Source organism: Protopterus annectens, chromosome 12.part0 (genome assembly GCF_019279795.1).
Source record: "Protopterus annectens isolate FY-2018-M chromosome 12.part0, PAN1.0, whole genome shotgun sequence".
NCBI lineage: Eukaryota > Metazoa > Chordata > Ceratodontiformes > Protopteridae > Protopterus > Protopterus annectens.
In genome coordinates, this window is record NC_056746.1 from 1156331344 (window position 1) to 1156351762 (window position 20419).

Consider the following 20419-nt stretch of genomic DNA (forward strand, 5'->3'; position numbering starts at 1 on the left):
TACCACTTTTCAGTTAAATAAGAAATGAGGGGTTTTAGTCATCTTTAACCTTGTAACTTTATTAAATTTGGCACAGTGTTTACAATCTTCAGTTAGGTGAGTTGGCCAAAAAAACTCTAAAAAACACTGCAGTTCTGACAGAACACTAAAGTTTATAAATATTCTTACAGCTCCAAAAGATGTGAAGTATATCTACATGTGGGAGGGAACAGAACGGATAGGTTAGGTTTTTATTGTATCCGAATTTCAGTAAGACTGCTGGGGTATAGTAGGAATTGTTGTTTATCATAAGCTGGGTGTAAATTAGGTTTTTGAAGGGGGTTAGATTCAGGGTATTATTGATTGCTTCGCACTTAGACTCCGTAGAAATTTCTCCTTGTATACCGTCCCAATATTTGGAAAATAGTAGTGAATGATCATACTTAATGCTTGACACAAGTTTATAGGTATTCAAAATCATTTTGTTCCGTAGGGAAAGTGATTTAATGATAGATTGTGATACTGTAATGTCTTGCTCCTTCACTCTATAGTTAGAAAATGTTTGTTTTATAAGTGAGCTAATTTGTCTTTAGATAGGATCATATTTGTTAGGAGCACCAAATAAAGTTTTGACCTCGGCAACATTTTTAGAGTTATAAAAGTGCCAAACTATGGCTTTCTTAATAATAGGGAAGTCTGTTAGATTGATCATTTTATTATTGATTTTTAAGTTAGGGTTTAGGTGAATAGGTTGGAGGAAGGGAATAGTATTGTGCAATTTTAAGGAGGTCATCAGAGTTTAAAAGATGCGAATTATGTTCTTTAGTGTAGGCAAGATCTTGAACTTGTAGTCACCATCAGGTGCTAAAAAAGGAACAGCATATGGATTAAGTTTTAATGAATATATACAGTTGCACCAGATTTTGATCCAGGTTGGGTACCAAGATTCAGCAGAGGGATCATAACAGGCTATTTGAATTAGACGGCTAGCATTAATGATGTGGTAATATAAGTTAAAGTCCGGGAGACTTAAACCGCCTTTGTTCTTTGGGGTAATTAGATTCCTGTATGATATTCTGGTTGATTTAGGGAACCATAAAAACTTTGAGATTGTGGTTTCGATTTTTCTGAGAAAAATTTTTGGAACATTTAAGAAGATGGAGTTAAGATGAAAAAGGATTCTAGGTAAAATATTCATTTTAATGATAGCAGATTTTGATAGCAAAGAAAGATTGATGTTTTTCCATCTAGTTAGATCATTATTTATCTGACCCAGACTCTATATAGGTTTGCTTTTATTAGTTCTTGGTGAGGGTGTGTGAAATTTATTCCTAGGTATTTAAGTGGATATTTGAGAGGAATGTCAAACAGGGGGAAGTAATATTCTAAGTGGTTTGCAGAGTTTAATGGAAAGATGGATGATTTTGCAGGGTTTAATTTATAATTAGCAGCCTCAGCAAAAAGATTAATAGAATTTAGAATTTTATGAAGATCGGTGTTGGGAAGCTCAAAATAGATGTTTAGGTCACCTGCAAATGCAGAATAATTTATATCAATGTTGAAGACTTTTGGGATATGGTGATAAGTCTTTTGTTTAAGCCAGAGAAGGAAAGGTTCCAGATATAAATTGAAAAGATAAGGTGAGAGTGGGCAGCCCTGCCTAGTGCCATTGGTAATTTTAATAGGGCGTGATAGAGTTTTATTTATATATAGAGAAGTAGAGGCATTGTTATAAAGCATCTTAATAGTGTTGATAATAAGATCAGGAAAGTTAAATAATTTCATGGTTAGGTAAAGGAAGTTTAGATCAACGTTATCAAAGGCTTTGGTAGCATCTAGGGTGAGTGCATAACGCGGGTGGTTATCACTTTTTAGAAACAACATTAATGTGTTTAAGGTAAGAGTATTGTCACACAGCTGCCTCTGTTTCATAAATCCCAACTGTTCAGAAGAAATGACTGTAGCTATAACTTTCTGAATTCTGTTAGCAAAAATGGTAGATAAGATTTTGATGTCAACGTTAATAAGGGCGATGGGCCTATAGCAGAGAGGGTTGGACTTATCAGAGTTTGGTTTTGGGATGAATATTGTTTTCAAATTGTTCATATACTTATCAGTAATCCCTTTCGAGATGATATAATTATACATGGCAAGGAGAGTTTTAGAAAGGTGACAACTAAAAGTTTTATAAAATTCTCCTGTAAAACCATCAGGACCTGGCGCCTTATTTGGTTTAAGTTTTTTAATAGCTAGCATTATTTCATTCAGTGTTATGGGGCTGTTTAGAAGGGTGTTTTGCGCGAAGGATAATTTTGGAACAGATAGTTCATTTAAGAATTTTTTGTGTATTTCATTTGGGGTCTGGTTTTGGGGATTACAGATTTCAGTGAAGATATTTACAAAAGAGTTAACAATATCTTCATTACTGTATAAGTTTTTCCCTTTGTATTTTGTTTCATTAATATAGTTTGGTCCCTCTTTGATGTTTATGAGTCCAGCTAGGGTTCTGGAGGGGGTTTGGGCCCATTCCGAATAACTGTGAAGGAGTTTGAGTTTGAGCAGAAAATCTTTTAGTTTTAGTTTGAAAATATTAATGGGTGATAATCTGCCTATTTGTTATGGTAGAGAGTTGCAGATGTTAAATACATAAGTGGAATATAAGGATTCACAGGAGGTGTTGTATGGTTTTGTAACCACAAGAAGGTTTGTGTATGAAGATCAGAGAGGTCTGGAGGGACAGTACCTTTATAATAGTCAAGAAAGGGAGGGACAATAGTCTGGAAAGAAGGGTATGCTGTAGATGAGTTTTAACTGTGAAATTCTTAACTAATTTGGAAACTCAAGACAGTTTAGTTTTTTAAGGCTAGATCTTGATGTGTTCAAGCTGGCAAACTGGTAACAAATTTAACAATTTTGTTGCAGTATTGTTTTGATTTTCATGTTCACAATGTTTTTATGGTTGTTAAGTATAGGAGAGACACAGAGTAGACTTAAGAGAAAAGATGAAACTGTGGGAACGGTAGAGGCTTTACAAAGGTGTCATTGTTTGTGATTTGTTTACTTAATTTTTAATATGAGCATCAAATTTGAGATCATCTTGGGTGATGCCTAATACTTTTGGCTTGGAAAACTATTCCCAGCTGAACTTTGGCGAGGAGAAGATTGTAAATTTGGGCTTTTAATCTAAATATAATTTAGGCATTAAGAACATTACTTTAGTTTTATAAGGATTCAGGAGGAACTAATAATGACAAAGCAAGATTCAATGGATGTGAATGATTCTTGGGTGATGGTGTGTAGTGAATACAGGAAAGAAGAAGAACAGATAAGAGTTACATCATAGGTGTATTGTACGACAGTAGCAAGAAATGATGCGGAAAGCAGATTATTGCTGAAGAGGTTAGATAATAAAGGCTACTTGTGAAACACCGGTAGGTACTAGGTAATCAAAGAAGACTGAGTGCCATCTGATTATTTGTGTGCAGTTAGACAGCAAGTAAACCGGTTATGTGAAGGAGAGAAGAAAACTAGGGTGTTAAGAGTTTTGGAGTAATTTAGGGTAAAAAACAGTATCTAAGACTTTGAAAGATAAAAGAAAGATTGATAAGAACAGTTTATTTTCATTTCTTTCTTGGTCAACGGTGTTAAGGGAGGATAGCAAAGCAGCAACTATACTGTAGCTGGGGCAAAACCCATGATGTACAGGTGAAAGCAGAATACTGACCGGGATACAGTGAAGAACCTAATTACACACACACACACACACACACACACACACACACACACACACACACACACACACACACACACACACACACACATATTTCAAGGATTTTTGATAGAAGTTAAAGGATAGCAACTGGATGAAAATTTGACATTTTTGTGGAGATGCCACCTTTATGTAGAGGAAGTATAAATGATTGTTTCAATAATGTGGGAACAGTGGTTTCAAACATGGGTCGATTGATAAGTATGGACATGGGTAAGACAGAGGAATGGCAGCAAGCTTTTGATATTTTGCTAAAAAATTGTCTGCAGCCAGAGTGCTTGGTTTAAGTTTACTAAGGGGTTTCTGAATAGTTTTGCTTAGTACTGGTTATAGTATGAAGGATGGAGGGACTTCTGGAATAGTTTTTGAAGGAGTAGAGAATTCAGATGATATGAAAATCTTTTGCTCCCTGTATCACCATCTTCACAAGTGTTTGACTAGTGTTGGTCCTTGCAGGTCAGAATGCAACTGCAGTTAAAAATCTAGATGGAAAACTGGATACAGAAGGTGGCAGAACCCAATTGTTATGGTTTAGCTATAGTGACCCTCCTCTTCCCAAAGAAGATTTTTTTTGCAGTAGATCAGCAAAATCCATTTATCACATAACCAGGATTTCCTAGTACACAAATACAAATAGCTGTACAAATATTAAAAAATACAGACTTTTCATTCATATGGTAGAAAAGAAAATTAGATCAGGGAAAATAGCATCCAAGCTTCTTGCAAAGGTTATAAGTTTGGTACATACCTGAGATTCCACAATCCAATCATGCATTGTTGGAAAATTCGTCAATACTCCTTTTTGCAATGTTTTTTATTCTTGACTTTGAGGAAAGTTTACTTGGGTAAATATGCTATGCACTCTTAATTATCTACACACTTCCTATACCGACCAAATAAAACAAAAATAGTTCAGCAACAATAAGACATATGGGATAATTACAGTTTAATTATATGGTGTGCAAGTTAAAATAAAACACAATAAAGCATCATCTCCAGTGACTCAGCAGTCACATTGCTATGTACACTTTTAACAGTGGGGGTGAAAGGACAGGGGAAGGAAGTGAACTGTAAAGACCTTAGGTTTAGGTTTGATAAGAAATTTAATACTGCACTTTTGAGTTAAATGATGCAAAGACCATCATGCAAACAACTCAAGCCGAGATTCATTTCCTGTGTTTCTCCATTACCTTCCATACCTTATAACAGTATGGGGTTAGTGCTGCCATGATGTTTTTAGTACAAAGACATAAATGTGGAAGAAGACGAACACTTGATAACTATTGGGGTAACAGCAGCAAGTGGTATGCAGTTCAACTCTCCCCATGACCAAAGAAGTAGAAGCTTTTAAGTGACAGACACTCAGGTTAAAACAGCCCTCTTCAAAGTCAAAAACACAGCATCAGTGGGACCGGACAGTGTCCCAGGCTGCATCCTTCAGGAGCTCAAAGATGAACTAACCCCTCACCTAAACACACTGTTCAAACTCAGCCTCTCCACAGGCTACGTGCCCATAGAGTGGAGCACAGCAATGGTTATTCCGCTCCACAAAGGTGGATCCACAACAGACCCAGGGAGCTATCGCCCTATAAGCCTGACTAGCTTGGTCTGCAAGGCTAGGGAGCGCATCATCATGGTTCTCATTAACAGAGACATTGGGAACCTCCAAACACTGGGCCCTACCCAGTTTGGTTTTGTTAAGGGCAGCTCATGCCTTCTAAACCTGGTGGACTTCTTTGAGACAGTTACCAAGGCTATAGACAAGGGAAAGGTGGTCCACACAGCCTACCTAGACCTTGCAAAGGCCTTCAACACCATTCCCCATGCTGGTATTATAGACAAGCTCACCAGCCTGAAGTTTAAACTCCTACATCACGAGATAGGTTGCCAACTGGCTCAAGGACAGAACCCACATGTTAAGAGTTGAGGAGTTAGGTCTGACTCTAAACCGGTTACAAGTGGCGTTCCCCAGTGCTCAGTCCTAGGACCCCTCCTGTTTGGCATATACTTCTCAGAGATACAGGCAAGTACAGGAGGACTACGGCTGACCAAGTTCACAGACGACTGCAAACTAGGGGCTATAATTGACTCTCCGGCTGACACAGACATCCTCCAAAAGGGTCTCACTGAGACAGATGCCTGGTGTCAAAACCATGGCCTCAAGCTAAATGCCAAAAGGTGCATAGCCATCCTCTGGAAAAAACAAAGTACCCACAAACTACCACGTAGGTGGTAGCCCCCTAAATACGGAAGACATAGTAAGGGATCTGGGGACCCAAGTAGATAGTAATCTCTCCTTTGATACTCACATTGCCAAAGTGGTTAGAAAATCCTTCTAAGTGGTCCACCTAATCACAAAAGGGTTTGCATCCAGATCAAAAGAGGTCATTGTGCCCCTCTATGCATCACTCATCAGACCCATCATAGAGTTCAACGTCCCATTTGGGATGTACCTTACAAGACACCTGCAACAGCTGGAAAGACCACAGAAGTACCTCACCAAGATGATCACTGACCTCAAACAGATGCCCTTTGCAACTCGACTGAAGAAAGTCCAGCTGTACTCGGTTGCATACCGCCTACTCAGGGGTGATCTCTGCCTGACATACAAGGCCATGTCCAACCCAGAATTGATGGACATGCTCCACCTAAAGAAAACCATATCCCCTCTTGCCACACGCTCTAGAGATCTAAACCTCACCACAACAATAAATAGAATGTGCTGGAGGAATAGATTCCTGTCCCAGAGACTTCCCATGCTCTGGAACAAGATTCCAATCAACATTAGGCAGAGCTCCTCACTAACACTCTTCAAGAGAAACCTTGATGAGTGGATGGGAAACAGAAAGTTTACCCCAGGGATCACTTCAGTGGCTCTGCTGGACAGAGGCACAGGGAACTAATCTAAGGGGGCGGCAAAAGCCAACACATTCCGGCTAGGCTTATAAATGCCTTTGGGCAGATAGCCTAGTACCTACCTATGAACCTATAACCTTGTACTCAAGTCATTCATACAGTAACTAACATCAAAAAGGTTTTACGTTTATTTATTTACAGTCTGATGCACTTACCACTACAGAGTGTACTGCTCCGATTCTGGCACAAGCAAGCATAGCAACCACGAGTTCTACAATCATAGGCATGTAGATAGAAACTCTGTCTCCCTTCTTAACTCCTAAATGTGAAGAATTACAAAGCAGAGATTATTGGGGAGTAGAGAGTTCATTCAAAAATTGTTAAAGAACACTTAACATCAAGTGACTGTAACATTTTCTCATTCATTTACATTCCTCCAACTGGTTAAAGAATGATTAAATTCCAGAAACAAATATGTGAAGTCTTACCACACTCGTGTTTTCTGGTCCATCATTTTAACGGAAACAGAATTATAACACACACACACACACACACACACACACACACACACACACACACACACACACACACACGCACACACGCACACACACAAGCACACATGCATACATATACACAGAGTATCTAACAGGAATGAAAGTGGAAAAACTAACCCGAAAAATCCTGAAAGTAAAACAGTGAAACTGCATTTTCTTGATGAATCCTTAAAGATCATGTGCACAGAATAATACAATCATGTAAGTAATTTACGATAAGGGTAGAAGTTTGAATAGATCACTACTGCAGTATTTTTAACATGTGGGACTTTCCACACAAATGTCCTGTTCATCTGGCCAGCCAACTAAAGCCCAAAATCCTTCCCATGCAATGTATACCTTCATCTTAGGCATGCATCAGCATGCTGGTATAAGGTGTATGTTCATCATCACCATCATCGCTTTCTTGGCTGGCGCAGTGGTGCAGCGGTAGCATTGTTGCCGTACAGCAAGACTCTCTCCAATTCGATTCTCAGCTGGGGTGCCTTCTGTGTGGAGTCTGCATGTCTTCCCTGCATTTGTGTGGGTTTCCTCCAGATGCTCCAGTTTCCTCCCACGTTACAAAGACATGCGTCTGCAGCGTTTCTCCCCGAGCCGCTGCTGAAAATTGGCTTTGTTCCAAGTCGGACTTTCCTGGTTAACAAATGTTAAATAAATAAAAAAAAATTGTTTGATGAAAAATAAGTTAGACTGTAGATAAATTTCCTAAAAAAATATCTCAGCTCCGAGGAAATAATATTAAATATATGGTGAACATTTTGACAGCATATGAAGTTTGAAGGAGGGGTAGAAAGTAATTAGGAAATTACCCCACCCCCCAGTCACAAGGTAATAACTTCAAAATTTTTCCCCTAGATGGGATGGTGGGAGGGTATAGATACTGCAACAGTATCTATTTGAACATCTACCATTATGGTAAGTTACCTACACAATTTATAATATGTTCTTCATTAGATCACTTTTCAGTATTCTTAACATATGGGATGACTCTCAGAGCTTAATCACATTGGGTAGAGGAGTTGTAGCTCTGAATTTAGGATGCTGTGAAGGACCAGTTCTGGCTCTAGACTGAACACCTAGCTTGTAATGTTGTGTGAAGTTATGCACAGAGAACTAAGTGACTGCTTCAAGAATGGTTTCAGAATCTGGAGTCTATATCTTGCATTGAATCCCCTGAAGTAGCTACTGCTGGTGGCTGTCTGTCATGACTTGTATGACAGAAGAAAATTTCATTGCAGAGCTATTTGAAAATAGCTTGTTTTGATACTGATAGTTTGTTTATACACTGGTAAGCCAATTCTCTTTCCCTCAAAAAATACATACAATTGGTCAGACATCCTCATTTGTCTTTTAAGTAAAATATGAGATGTCTGTGTACATCAAAGCAATAAAAAAAAGTTATGTACTCACCATAACGTTCCATGTTTGTTGTCCATCTCACCCTTCATTCTTACTGGATGGGTTCAGAGCCGATCCTCCACTCTGACTCAGCCAAATACACTAGCTCGAAGTCTCTAATTTGGCTCGTGGCAGAGTAGATATCCCATCATGCAATGGTGCAATCTCCAGAACTAGTTTGCTGCTAACTTTTACAAAGACTAAAATAACCATATGACATCAGGTCAAGGAAAAACAAGGAGAGTCAAAAGAGCTCATTTATCAGAGGAATCAATTGTCCACAGGTCCTCTAGGAGTATGAGGATTCGCCCACGTAGCAGCAGCAGCACAAATACTGTCCATTGACATCCTGGCCTGGAAAGCAGAGGATGTTGCCACTGCTCTGGTTGAGTGACCTCTAATTTTGAATGGCAAATTTCTATTATTGGAGGTGTATATAAAAGTGATACAATTTGAAAGCCAATTTGAAAGTGTGACTTTTGAAACTGGTATGCCCTTTTTTGCTTCAGAGAAAGAGATGAACAATTGTTCTGATTTTCTGAAATCTTTAGTTCTATGGAGATAGAATCTGAGTTGTCTATGCACATCCAATTGATGGAGTTTATACTCTGCCTTGTTGCTAAGATTGGGAAAAAAGACCGGAAGCTCAACAGATTAGTTTAGATTGGATTAAGAACAAACCTTAGGTACAAATGACGGATGAGTTCTTAGCGATACCCTATCCTTATGAAAAATCTAATTTGGTGGTTTGATTGATAGTGCTTGCAACTCTGCGACTCTTCTTGCAGATGTTACTGCTACTAAAAGTATAGTCTTCCAAGAAAGAAATCTGAGGTCACAAGATGAGGAGGGCTCGAATGGCGGCAATGTTAGATGAGACAGTACAAAATTTAAATCCCAAGGAGGAAGAGGTTCTTTAAAAGGAGGTCTCAATAAAGAAGTGTCTTTTAATAATGCTTTACACAACATTAGGTTAGGAGAAAATTCACCAATGTGGAAATTTGAGATTGCCACCAGTTGGACTCTTAAATTGTAGCTGCAGCCAAGCCTTGTTGAAATAGCTCAGTAAGAAATTCTAAAATCGAGTGAATTGGAGCAGAGAAGGGGTCAATGTTTCTGGTTTGTGCCCAGTAGGAGAACCTCTTCCATTTACTAGTATATAAATTTGTGGTAGAAGCCTTGTGAGAAGATACCAAATGCATTTTACTGCTGGTGTGAAGTCTTGAAGCCTGACTAAGTTTGGAAGTGGAACAGCCATGCTGACAAATTGAGGGTGTGGAGAGAAGGATGAAGTGTTCCTGACATATGGGTCAGAAGGTCTGGAACTGGGTCCAGAAACCATGGCTTCTCCTGCAGATGAGGCCAGAGGAAGGGGAACCAAATCTGATGAGGCCAATATGGGTCAATGAGAATCAGCCTGCTTCCCAATGATTTTGCTTTCTGGATAACTTTGGGTTTGAAGGGAAATGGGGGAAAGGCATAAAAAAGTCCCGAGGGCCAATCGTGAACAACAGCATCTCTTAGTGTCTCCCCCGGAGGGGGGATTAGGGCAAAGTAGCTGTTGCATTTGGTATTCATGGAAGTGGCAAAAAGATCGCAGCAAGGCTGGCCCCATTTCCCGAAAATCTCTTCCGCCATGCTCTGGTTAAGAGACCACTCTTGGAGCATTAATATTGCCCCACCCACCCTATCTGGGAAGCGTCTGTGGTCACTGTAGCAACAGGTTGTTGTGGAATAAAGGGCCTCCCGATGGTCAGATGATTGGACTGAGTCCACCACTGTAGATCCCTCTTGCATGACTCCGTTATTCTGATCAGATGGGACATAAGGAAGTTCTTGTAGCGACCACTGAGAAAACAGGAGCCACTGAAGGATTCTCATATGCATCCTGGTGACAGGAGATAGAGTTATGGTCGAAGCCATGGTTCCTAGAAGTTTCAGAACTACCTTTGCCTTTACCTTGTCCTTGGGAAGAAGGTGGAGTATTTGCTGTCTGAGGGCAGAAATTCTTTCGGGTGGAAGACGTCCTATTACAGAAACGGTGTCTAGGTCTGCGCCTATAAAGGTAATATGTTGACAGGGCAACAAGGCAGATTTTTGCAAATTGACTGTTATGCCTAACTGAGCACAAATTTCCAAAGTCACATCCCTGGCTTGCTGAAGTAGATGCTTGGTGGTGACAGTTAGGAGCCAGTCATCCAGATACGGAAACACTTGGAATCCAAGACGTCTCAAGTGAGCCATTACTACTGCCATGCATTTAGTGAACATTCTGGGGGCTGCAGTGAGACCAAAGGGCAGAGTTCGGAACTGATAATGACTGGCTCCCAGCCAGAAGAGTAAATGACTCCTTGATGCTCTGTCCATTTTTATGTGGTTATACGCATCTTGGAGGTCTACTGAGCACATCCAATCATCTTTCCCTAAAAAGGGAAGTATTGACTGCAGTGTCACCATTTGGAACTTGGACTTTTTGACAGATTTGTTCAGTTTGCTGAGATCCAATATGGGTCTCCAGTCCCCTGTTCTTTTTGGCACTAAAAAGAATCTCGAGTAAGTTCTGAATCCTATTTGGTCTGCGGGGACTTTTTGGATGACGCTTTTGTCCAGCAACTTTTGAATTTCTATAGTTGCTTGCTCCCTTCGACTGGGTGGAACATCTGGGATTGTTCTGATGTGTGGGAGGGGATGGCAAAAGGGAATGGAATAACCTCTGGATATTACGCTTTGTACCCACTTGTCTTTTGTGATATTTTGCCAGGCTTCTGTGTACAAAGATAAACATCCCCCGACTGCCTCCAGAGTAGAGCACACGGGCCTTCTTTCAGAAGCACTGGTAGGGACGTCCGCAAAAGGAATCACGGTCACCCTGGTTTTGCTGACCCCCTCTGCCTCTAGGACGACGTCTACCATTGTTGCCTCCCCCTCTGCCCCTGGGGAAGGATTCACCTTGTGCATCTTGGAAAGCTCCCTGGGATCTTTTGAACCACATTTTCCTACTCTTCTGACCTTTACGGAAAGGTCTTGAAGGTAATGAAAAATCTACTCCAACTGCAGAGAGAGTTTTCCCTTCCTGCGCGCATCTGGTGAGTGTGTCTTTAACTTTAGGTCCAAAAAGTGAGGAACCATCAAAAGGGGAATTGGTAAAGGCAGACTTAAAAGATTCTGCAAAATTACACAAGTGCATCCAGGAGTGTCTCCTCGGGGAAACTCCTGAACCCGCTGCCCTACTTGTTCCATCCGTTGCATATGATATCAGTCTCATGGAGGAGTTGATGATGGAATTTAAGGTGGACAGCTGGAAGATGACTTTCTCTGTCACCACCACAGCCAGTGAACATTGTAGAGTATCTCCTAGCTCCTTCAGAAGATCTCTTTGTAGCCTTGTAAAGTATGTGAGGTAGTGCAGCAATATGAGTGTAAAAATCGCTGATGAAAAGACATGTTTCCCGTATCTGTCCTTCTTCGAGAATCTTTGTTTTGAGGATGAACAGATGAGGATGTCTCAGAAGTTCCTTCTTGGTGGCTGCTGCCACCACCATAGCATCTACAGGCACACCTTTCATAAGAAAATCCTTTCCAGTGGGGACTGACAAAAACTTGTTTGGCCTCCGAGGGACTGGTTCCATAGTGTCAGGTGACTACCACGCCTTTCGACTGACCAACTCCATTAGCTCATCAAAAGTTAGAGACACCCAGGAGGCTAAGGATGAGATCCAAAGGCCTTCAGGTACACCGACTCCTCATCAGAAGGGGTAATGGAGTTCCAGCCGTCTCTCTGTTTTAGGATCTCAAGGATATCTGCAAATGAGATATCTTCAGAGGATGACTGTGGGTACCCTTCTGACTCCTCGAGGTCAGTGTCTGAGGTGATAGACTCATCAGGGGAGTCTATATGCTTCCTCTTGCATGTCCTCTTCTGAGGGGGCTCCTCAGAAGGGTATTCTGGGGAGGCCTCGGAAGAGGGGGGTTCACCCAATCGAGTTTCCTGAGGCTCTGAATCTCTGCTATCCAGTGAAGGGGGTGGTGCCAAGACAATAGCCAAACCTTTGGGGGGCAAATGCCAGTATCCCTGTATAGAACTCTAGGCGGGGACAGCACACTCTTCATTAGTTCGAAAGCCAAACCCACCAGCTCCGAGGACACCCCTGGTTTCGAGGAAACCCCCAGCTCCAGGGAGACTGGCTCCAAAGCTGATGTAGGAGCTGAGTTCAACCAAGCCGAGGCACCGAGGGGTAGACTCAGAACAGAAGAAGCTCGGGTCTGAGCGTTTCCCTCAGGGCCTGCTGGAGAGCTACGGCTCCTAGACACCACAGATGGCACAGAGAGTGTCAGAGCAGAGATCAGTTCCGGAATATCCAGAAGGGGTCTCAGAACCAATGGGTCTACAGCAAGTGGTACTTGGCACAACGGCTCTGAAGATCCAGCTTGGCTCGGAGTGGGAACAACAGTGGATGTAACAGTCTTAGAGGGCTCTAAAACCTGTTGGGTTGGAGCCGAGAACAATTTTTCCTGCGCTAGTGACTTCAATAGTCTGCGCACCACCCTCCCCACATCATCATCAGACAGGCTCCTAAAAGACCTGGAGGATAGGGTTGGTAAATGAGATCTCTCTAAAATAGGAGATCTCAAAGTAGGGGAGACCGGCAGAAGTTCAATGGACTGGCTCCCAGTCACAGTTTCTTTCGGCTCTGAAGATCTTGGAGCTGAAGAACTTGGTTTATCAATGATAATTATCTCCGTCAGTTCCGAAGGCAGTGGAGCCGAGGAGGTCGATGCTTGTGAAATTTTTGACAATTTAGACAATTTTTCAGGAGGCTAAGACTGAGCCGAAGAGACTAGAGATGGCCTTTTAGTTGGTTTGTCCTTTGCAAAGGAAGAAGACTTACTGGACGAAAATGAGGAAGAACTCTGTAGAGCTTTCTCATATGTTGGTTTCAAGAGTCCTTTGACCACCAGTTTATTTTTCCTCTCCTGTAGAACATTGGCGCTAAAGGAGTGTCAGAATGTGCAGGTTTCCTGTAGATAGACTGCTCCTAAACAGTAAACGCAAACACTATGTCCATCCTTAATGGACATTTTTTGTGAGCACTTTTGGCATTTCTTAAAGCCCGAAAGCTTATGTTCCTTCTCCCTAGTTTCCTTGGACATGGTAGGGATGAAGAAATCCTAAAACAACTACAAAACTATATAGAAATCACACAGAAAAACACGTCTAAATATGAAAAATTATTAACACACACAGCACTTCTAGTAAAGCTAAAGGGAAATAACTTGGTATTTAAATAAGCAAGCACTAGGTCCTCTAATTTAAATTGACCTAGTAGCTGTCAGAAAGGGACACACACATAGAACTCTACTACTAGCCCTCTAACTGAAATGGGCAGTTAGCTCTCTAACTTAAACTAGCTAAGCTAACTAATTAATTAATTAACTAACTACAAAAATTAAAGCACACCACTACAGTTAAAGGCGACGGGATACACAATACAGGCCTAGCGAAAAAAACAATAGCCAACAAGAAACAAAGCAACAGCGATAAATTAGCTACTAAGGCTATGAAAGGCACAGCACTCTCAACTAACATAACTAAACTAACTAGCTAAGCAATTCTAAAGACTAAATGTGTAAAGATTAGCAAAAAGACAAAAAACTTAGCCACGGCCAAGAAGAGAACATCCGAACTCGTAAAGCGGCAAACGAGATCTGGAGATTGCACCACTGCATGATGGGATACCTACTCTGCCACGAGCCAAGTTAGAGACTTCAAGCTAGTGTATTTGGCCAAGTCGGAGTCGAGGATCAGCTCCGAACCCATCCAGTAAGAATGAAGGTGAGATAGGAAAACATAACATGAATTGTTTCTCCCTTATTCTGAGTGTTTGGAAAGACAGCAGAAAGATGAAAAAAAGGAAGGAATGCACAAAAGGGTCTTTACCTCAGAAACTCTTCTCACTGTGGATAGGGCTACTAGCAAAGCAGTTTTCCACACTGAACATATAAAAAGGAATTAGCAAATGGCTTCTTCTTTCATTGTAGACTGTGTCTGGGGCAGTACAGTTTCCATGGGGCTTTCTTCATTCAGAAGTTGCTGGAAGTACTCCTCCCATCTGTCTTTAATGTCATGCGGACTGATGAGCAGGCTTAGGAAGGGAGTCTTTGACTATCTTCTTTATTCGTCTGCCTTTGCCTTGCAACTTGATAAGAGTTTCTTTGTGCCATTTGCCAAGTCACTTTCCTGAAGCTGGTAGAGTGCCTCTGATGCTGTTTTTTTTTTTTTTTGCTAATGCAGCTCCTCTCTTAGCCTCTTAGTTAGCCAACCAGTATTCCTTCTTAGCCTGGTCTGTCGTTTCTATCTCCCAATTTTCCTGTACTCTTTCTTCCTTATGATGAATTCTGCATTCCAGCACTAGATTTCCTTATATACCTTATTTAAATACCTGGCTCGGATGCATATCTCTTCTGTAGTCCTCATACATGCTGTTTTAAGGTGCAGCCTTTCTTTTCCAACTCCACCTATTTCCATTTTTTCCTGAGGTGCTACAGCCCTGAGTAATTCCTTGAACACTTACTATTTATCTCCAGACAGCTCCTAGGTCTTCAGATAGTTTCAGTCTTACAGCTTTCTCTGACCACTACTTGCAGTTGATTGTGACGACCAGTGGTTTATACTGTGGGCTGACTGTTTCACTGGGGATGACTCTGCAATCACTGATTCTATTTAATGTTCTTTCTCTTACTGGGAGGAAGTCTACCTGAGTTTCATATTAGACTTTCTTGTATGTGATCTTATGACTGTTTCTCTTACTGAGCCAAGTGTTGGCCATCATCAACCCATTTTCCAGACAGAAGTCTAGAATGGCCTCTCCTTCCTTATTATTTCTGCACAACCAATGTGGACCCAGACAGTCCTCATATCCTGTTCTGTCTGTCCCAATATGTGCATTTAGGTCCCCCATTATCAATACCAATACAAACTGCCTGCTTTATGTAACAGGCCCTGCAAATGTTATCTGAATGCACTGCTGTGGGGCATAGGCTGAGATTATGAATACTGGACAATCATTACACTGGAGTTTGAATGGCATGACTCTGTCACTAATTCTGATGACATCCCTCACTCTTCTCTGAAGCATCTCCCTCACCAAAATTCCCACACCACTTCTAGAGCCCAAGCCAAGCGACTTTATTACACTGCCCTTCCACCTTGTCTCCTGGATACAGAGGAAGTCCAGCCTCCTTCTTCTTACAATCATGTCATCTACTTCCACACTGCATCTTGTCAGTGAACCAACATTGAGCGTTACAACTCTTAGTTCATGTTTGGCAGGTTGACTGGTTTTATATTCAGCTATCCCAGACAACCCAAGCTGAGCAACTAGATACCGGCCAGGCAGAAGCTTATTGACCCAGGACTCCTGGGCTTTATAGTGGACACACAGTGATCAATAGGGGCACATACACCCCTCCCACCGTTAGCATGAGCCTCTGCTGTAGGCTGGAGTAGGTCGACGCCTCAACCCACATATCACAGGCAAATACCCAAGCCCACTTGGCAACATTAGTTAACAACAGCCAATTCTTACACCACTGAGTAGCTAGCCCTGAAAAAGCATTCAGTCTGTGATCCATGTTCTCCTATATTGAGGATATTATGTACCACAGCTGATGCCCAAAGAGGTTGGTCTGTAAAGCTATTCGTCCAACTGGCACCACCTAGAGACTGTGCTACTGCTGCCCACAACTCCATTCTTGGGTGAGTTTGGGGTAGAAACACTCAGTATATTTTTGGAGGTGGGAGGAACCCCAAAGAGGTACAGGGAGAACATGCAAATTCCAAACAGGCATTAGCTGGAGGTCAGGATCAAGCCTTGTACTTTTTGCATGGGAGACAAAGACCTTAACCATTACGGCAACTGATCATAGCTGAAAGGTGTATCTTAACAGAAGTATCTGATAACCCAGCCTTAAGCAACTCACAGAGATACTAAAGGACCAAAGACACCCTTGTTATACTGTGGTTCTTTCCTCTGTTTTTCCACCAGACAGAAATCCTTTTCAACCGAATATATAAGACTTTCTGGTGCTTGGTTTTCTAGTCTCTATAAAAATTTGCAGCATGACCTAAAAGAACCATTGTCTGAAAGGAATTAAAATCAAATCCATACTGTAAGCTTCAGGGCCTGTATCCACATCGCAACAACAGTCAGGAAATCCTTCTATGTGGCACACCTCATCACTAAGGGCTTTTCATCCAGAAAAAAGGAGGTCATTGTCCCACTGTACTCATCTCTCATTAGACCCATTATAGAGTACAATGCCCCATTTGGTATGTACCTCACAAGAAATCTGCAACAGCTGGAAAGGCCGCAGAAATACCTCACTAAAAGAATCACAGGCCTATAGCAGATACCCTATGCTGACCTTCTAAAAAAAACTCCACCTATACTCTGTGGCATATCGTCTACTCAGAGGCGATCTCTGCTTAACATACAAGGCCATGTCAAACCCTGAGCTGTTGGACATGCTCCACTTAAAGAAATCCTAATCCCTCAGAGCCACACGCTCCAGGGATCTAAACCTTGTCATCACAATGAACAAAACATGCTGGAGAGATAGGTTCCTGACCCAGAGACTCCCCATACTCTGGAATAGACTGCCCATACATGTCAAGCAGGGTGCCTCCTTGGCCCTCTTAAAAGGAGCCTTGACGATCGGATGGGAGATAGGAAATTCACCCCAGGGATCATGTCAGTCGCCCTGCTAGACAGGGGTCCAGGGAAGTAAATATTGTGGGAAGAAATATCCATGGAATTGTTATGGCTAGGCTTGTATGTACCCTAGGGCCGATAGCCTAGTACCAACCTATGAACCTATGAATCAGTGACTCCTTGTCCTGTGAAAGTAGACCCACCAAGAAAGGAAAAGTTTTACAGCTCTTGGGTAATATTAAATGGAAGTTACATATCAAAAGAATATTGTAATGTGCTCAGAACTATGAAAAAACATCCGGTGTTTCCAGTTTTAAGAAATAAAGGCTTTACAAGGTAAAAACAGAAGAAAGAATGGACAAAAGCAAGTTAAAGTTAATATGCTGTAATCCTGGGCTGCTGAGGTGCGGTGTAAAAGTGCACTGATTATATCAAGTGCTTAGATGTTTTCTCTTATTTTTGCATTGGTAAATGTCTGGATTAATGCCCTTGGCCATATTTAAAAAAAATAAGTTATGTACTCACCATAACGTTCCATGTGAGTTGTTCCATCTCGCCTTCGCTCTTCACTAATGGGTTCGGAGCCGATCCTCGGCTCCGACACGGCCGACTAGCAAGCTCAAAGTTTTCCAGTAGCTCGAGACCCAACCCCTTATCCCACAACGCACTGCTGGAATTACCTCAGATCTTGTTTGCTGCGTACCATATAGAGATACAATAATTATTCTGCCTAGAAATGAAGACACATTGAAAAACCAGGATGAAGACAGCCTCCAGGTCAACTGCCAGCCAAGAGGGGGAAGGAGGGAGGGACGTGAGAATGAAGGCGAGATGGAACAACTCACATGGAACGTTATGTTGAGTACATAACTTCTTTATGTGAAGTTGTTCAATCTCGCCGTTCATTCTTCACTGATGGATAGCGTCCCTAGCACCCTAACCTTGGGTGGCTCACAGAAGTACACTCTTGAGAACCGTAGAACCAAATGAAGCCCTGTCCCTGGAGGCCTTATCCACTTTGTAGTGAGTTATAAAAGTGTGAGGTTTAGACCATGTGGCTGCCGCACAGATGTTGTCCAGGGGTAATTTGGCTTGAAAGGCTGAAAAGGTAGAAACTGCTCTGGTTGAATGAGCCTTCACCTTACTAGACAAGGGCATGTTATGACAATAATAGGTGTAAGTGATACAATCCTACAGCCACTTAGACAGAGTTGTTTTGGCAACAGGTTTACCTTTCCTGGCCTTAGAAAAAGACACAAAAAGCTGATCTGATTTCCTAATCTCTTTTGTTCTGTCTAAATAAAATTTAAGTTGTCTGTGAACATCGAGTTTGTGCAACATATATTCCAATTTGTTGGTGTGATTAAGGAAGAAAACAGGCAACTCAATGACTTGATTGATGTTAATCTCTGAACATACTTTAGGCAAAAAGGATGGGTTTGTCCTGGGAGATACGCTGTCAGCATGAAAGACCATATAAGGAGGCTTGATGGACAGGGCTTGGAGCTCTGACACTCTGCCGACTGAAGTGATGGCTACTAGGAAGATAGTTTTCCACGACAGAAATTTTAGCTCACAAGATGATGCAGGCTCAAAAGGTGGAAGAATGATGTGAGATAAAATAAAATTCAAATTCCACGGAGAAGAAGGAGTCTTCACTGGAGGTCTCATGTGAAAGGAACCTTTTAGAAAAGCTTTAGGCAATTGGTGAGCCATAATATTCAATCCATCGATCCCTAGATGGAAATTAGATATAGCAGCTAGTTGTACTCACACCGTAGCAGCCGCTGCTCCTTTGTTGAAAATTTCTGTCAACAATTGTAAAACAGAAGATAATGGCACTTGGTAAGGGTCAATATTATGAGAGGAAGCCCAAATGGAAAATCTCTTCCACTTACTACAATACAATTTTCTAGTGGAAGGCTTATGGGAAGCCAACAAAATTTGACTAGTGTCATGGGAAAGATTATAAAGCCTGGCTATGCGGGGAATTGGAGCAGCCAAGCAGTTAGCTTCAGTGTCTGCAATGATGGATGAAGATCCCCTGACGGATGTGTCAATAGGTCCGGAACTGGGTCCAGGATCCATGGGTCTTCCAGAATGTGATGGTAAAAAAACGGAAACCAAATCTGCTGAGGCCAATGAGGGGCTATAAGGATGATTGTCCGTCCCAGTGACTTTGCTTTCTGTAAAAATCTGAGTATCAGAGGAATTGGCAGAAATGCATAGAGGAGACCCGGGGGCCAATCGTGGACAAGAGCATCCCTCGGGACTGACCTGGCGGGGGAATCAGGGCAAAGTAGCTTCTGCATTTATTGTTGATATGACTGGCAAACAGGTCGCAGGAAGGCTGGCCCCATTTGTGGAAAATCCTGTACGCAATCTCTTGTTTGAGGGACTATTCGTGGGGTAATAAAATTGCCCTGCTCAGTTTGTCCGCTATGACGTTGGATTTGCCCGGATGTGCGTTGCTAACAGAAAGCGCTGGGATGACACTGCCCACTGCCATACTCTGAGGGCTTCTCAGCAAAGGGGATAAGACTTGGTCGTGCCTTGCTTGTTCAGGTACCAGACCACTGACAGGTTTTCTGTCTGTATTGCAATTGTCCCTAGAGGAACAGAGTCCTGAAATTATTGCAGTGCTAGAAGTACTGCTCTCATCTCCAGGAAATTGATATGCAGATGTGATTCTTGATCTGTCCATGTGCCTTGGGCAGTCTTTCCCTGAAAATGCTCCCCCCACCCTATCAGGGAAGCGTCCGTGGTCACAGTGGCAACTGGAGGGGGTAGCATGAAGGGACGTCCTATTGGGACATGAAGAGATGTCAACCACCACTGAAGATCCTTCTTGCAGGAATTTGTTATCAGGATCATGTGATTCATTGGAAGTTCTTGGTAAGACCATTGCGTGAATAGGAGCCACTGAAGGATCCTCATATGCATCCTTGCTAACGGGATTGCCAAGATTGCTGCTGCCATCAATCCTAGTACTATGGTGCTCTGTTCTTTGATACCAAGGACGTGATGTGTTGGCGAAGAATACAAACCCTTTCTGGTGGAAGACGAAGAGTGGTGGTTGACGTGTCTAATTCTGTCCCTATAAAAACAATATGCTGTGATGGCAAAGAGGCAGACTTTTCGAAGTTGACTGT

At 41.9% G+C, this 20419-nt stretch overlaps 1 protein-coding gene across 2 annotated transcripts in view; it reads right to left on the reverse strand.

The window, feature by feature from the left end:
• Positions 1 to 20419, reverse strand: part of ACSS2 (acyl-CoA synthetase short chain family member 2) — an 822457-nt gene that overhangs the window by 577974 nt on the left and 224064 nt on the right. For both annotated transcript variants that reach the window (XM_044090187.1, XR_006367143.1), the window contains exon 4: positions 6820 to 6923. In XM_044090187.1, the coding sequence (XP_043946122.1) occupies positions 6820 to 6923 (104 nt within the window). The remainder of the gene's footprint in view (positions 1 to 6819; positions 6924 to 20419) is intronic.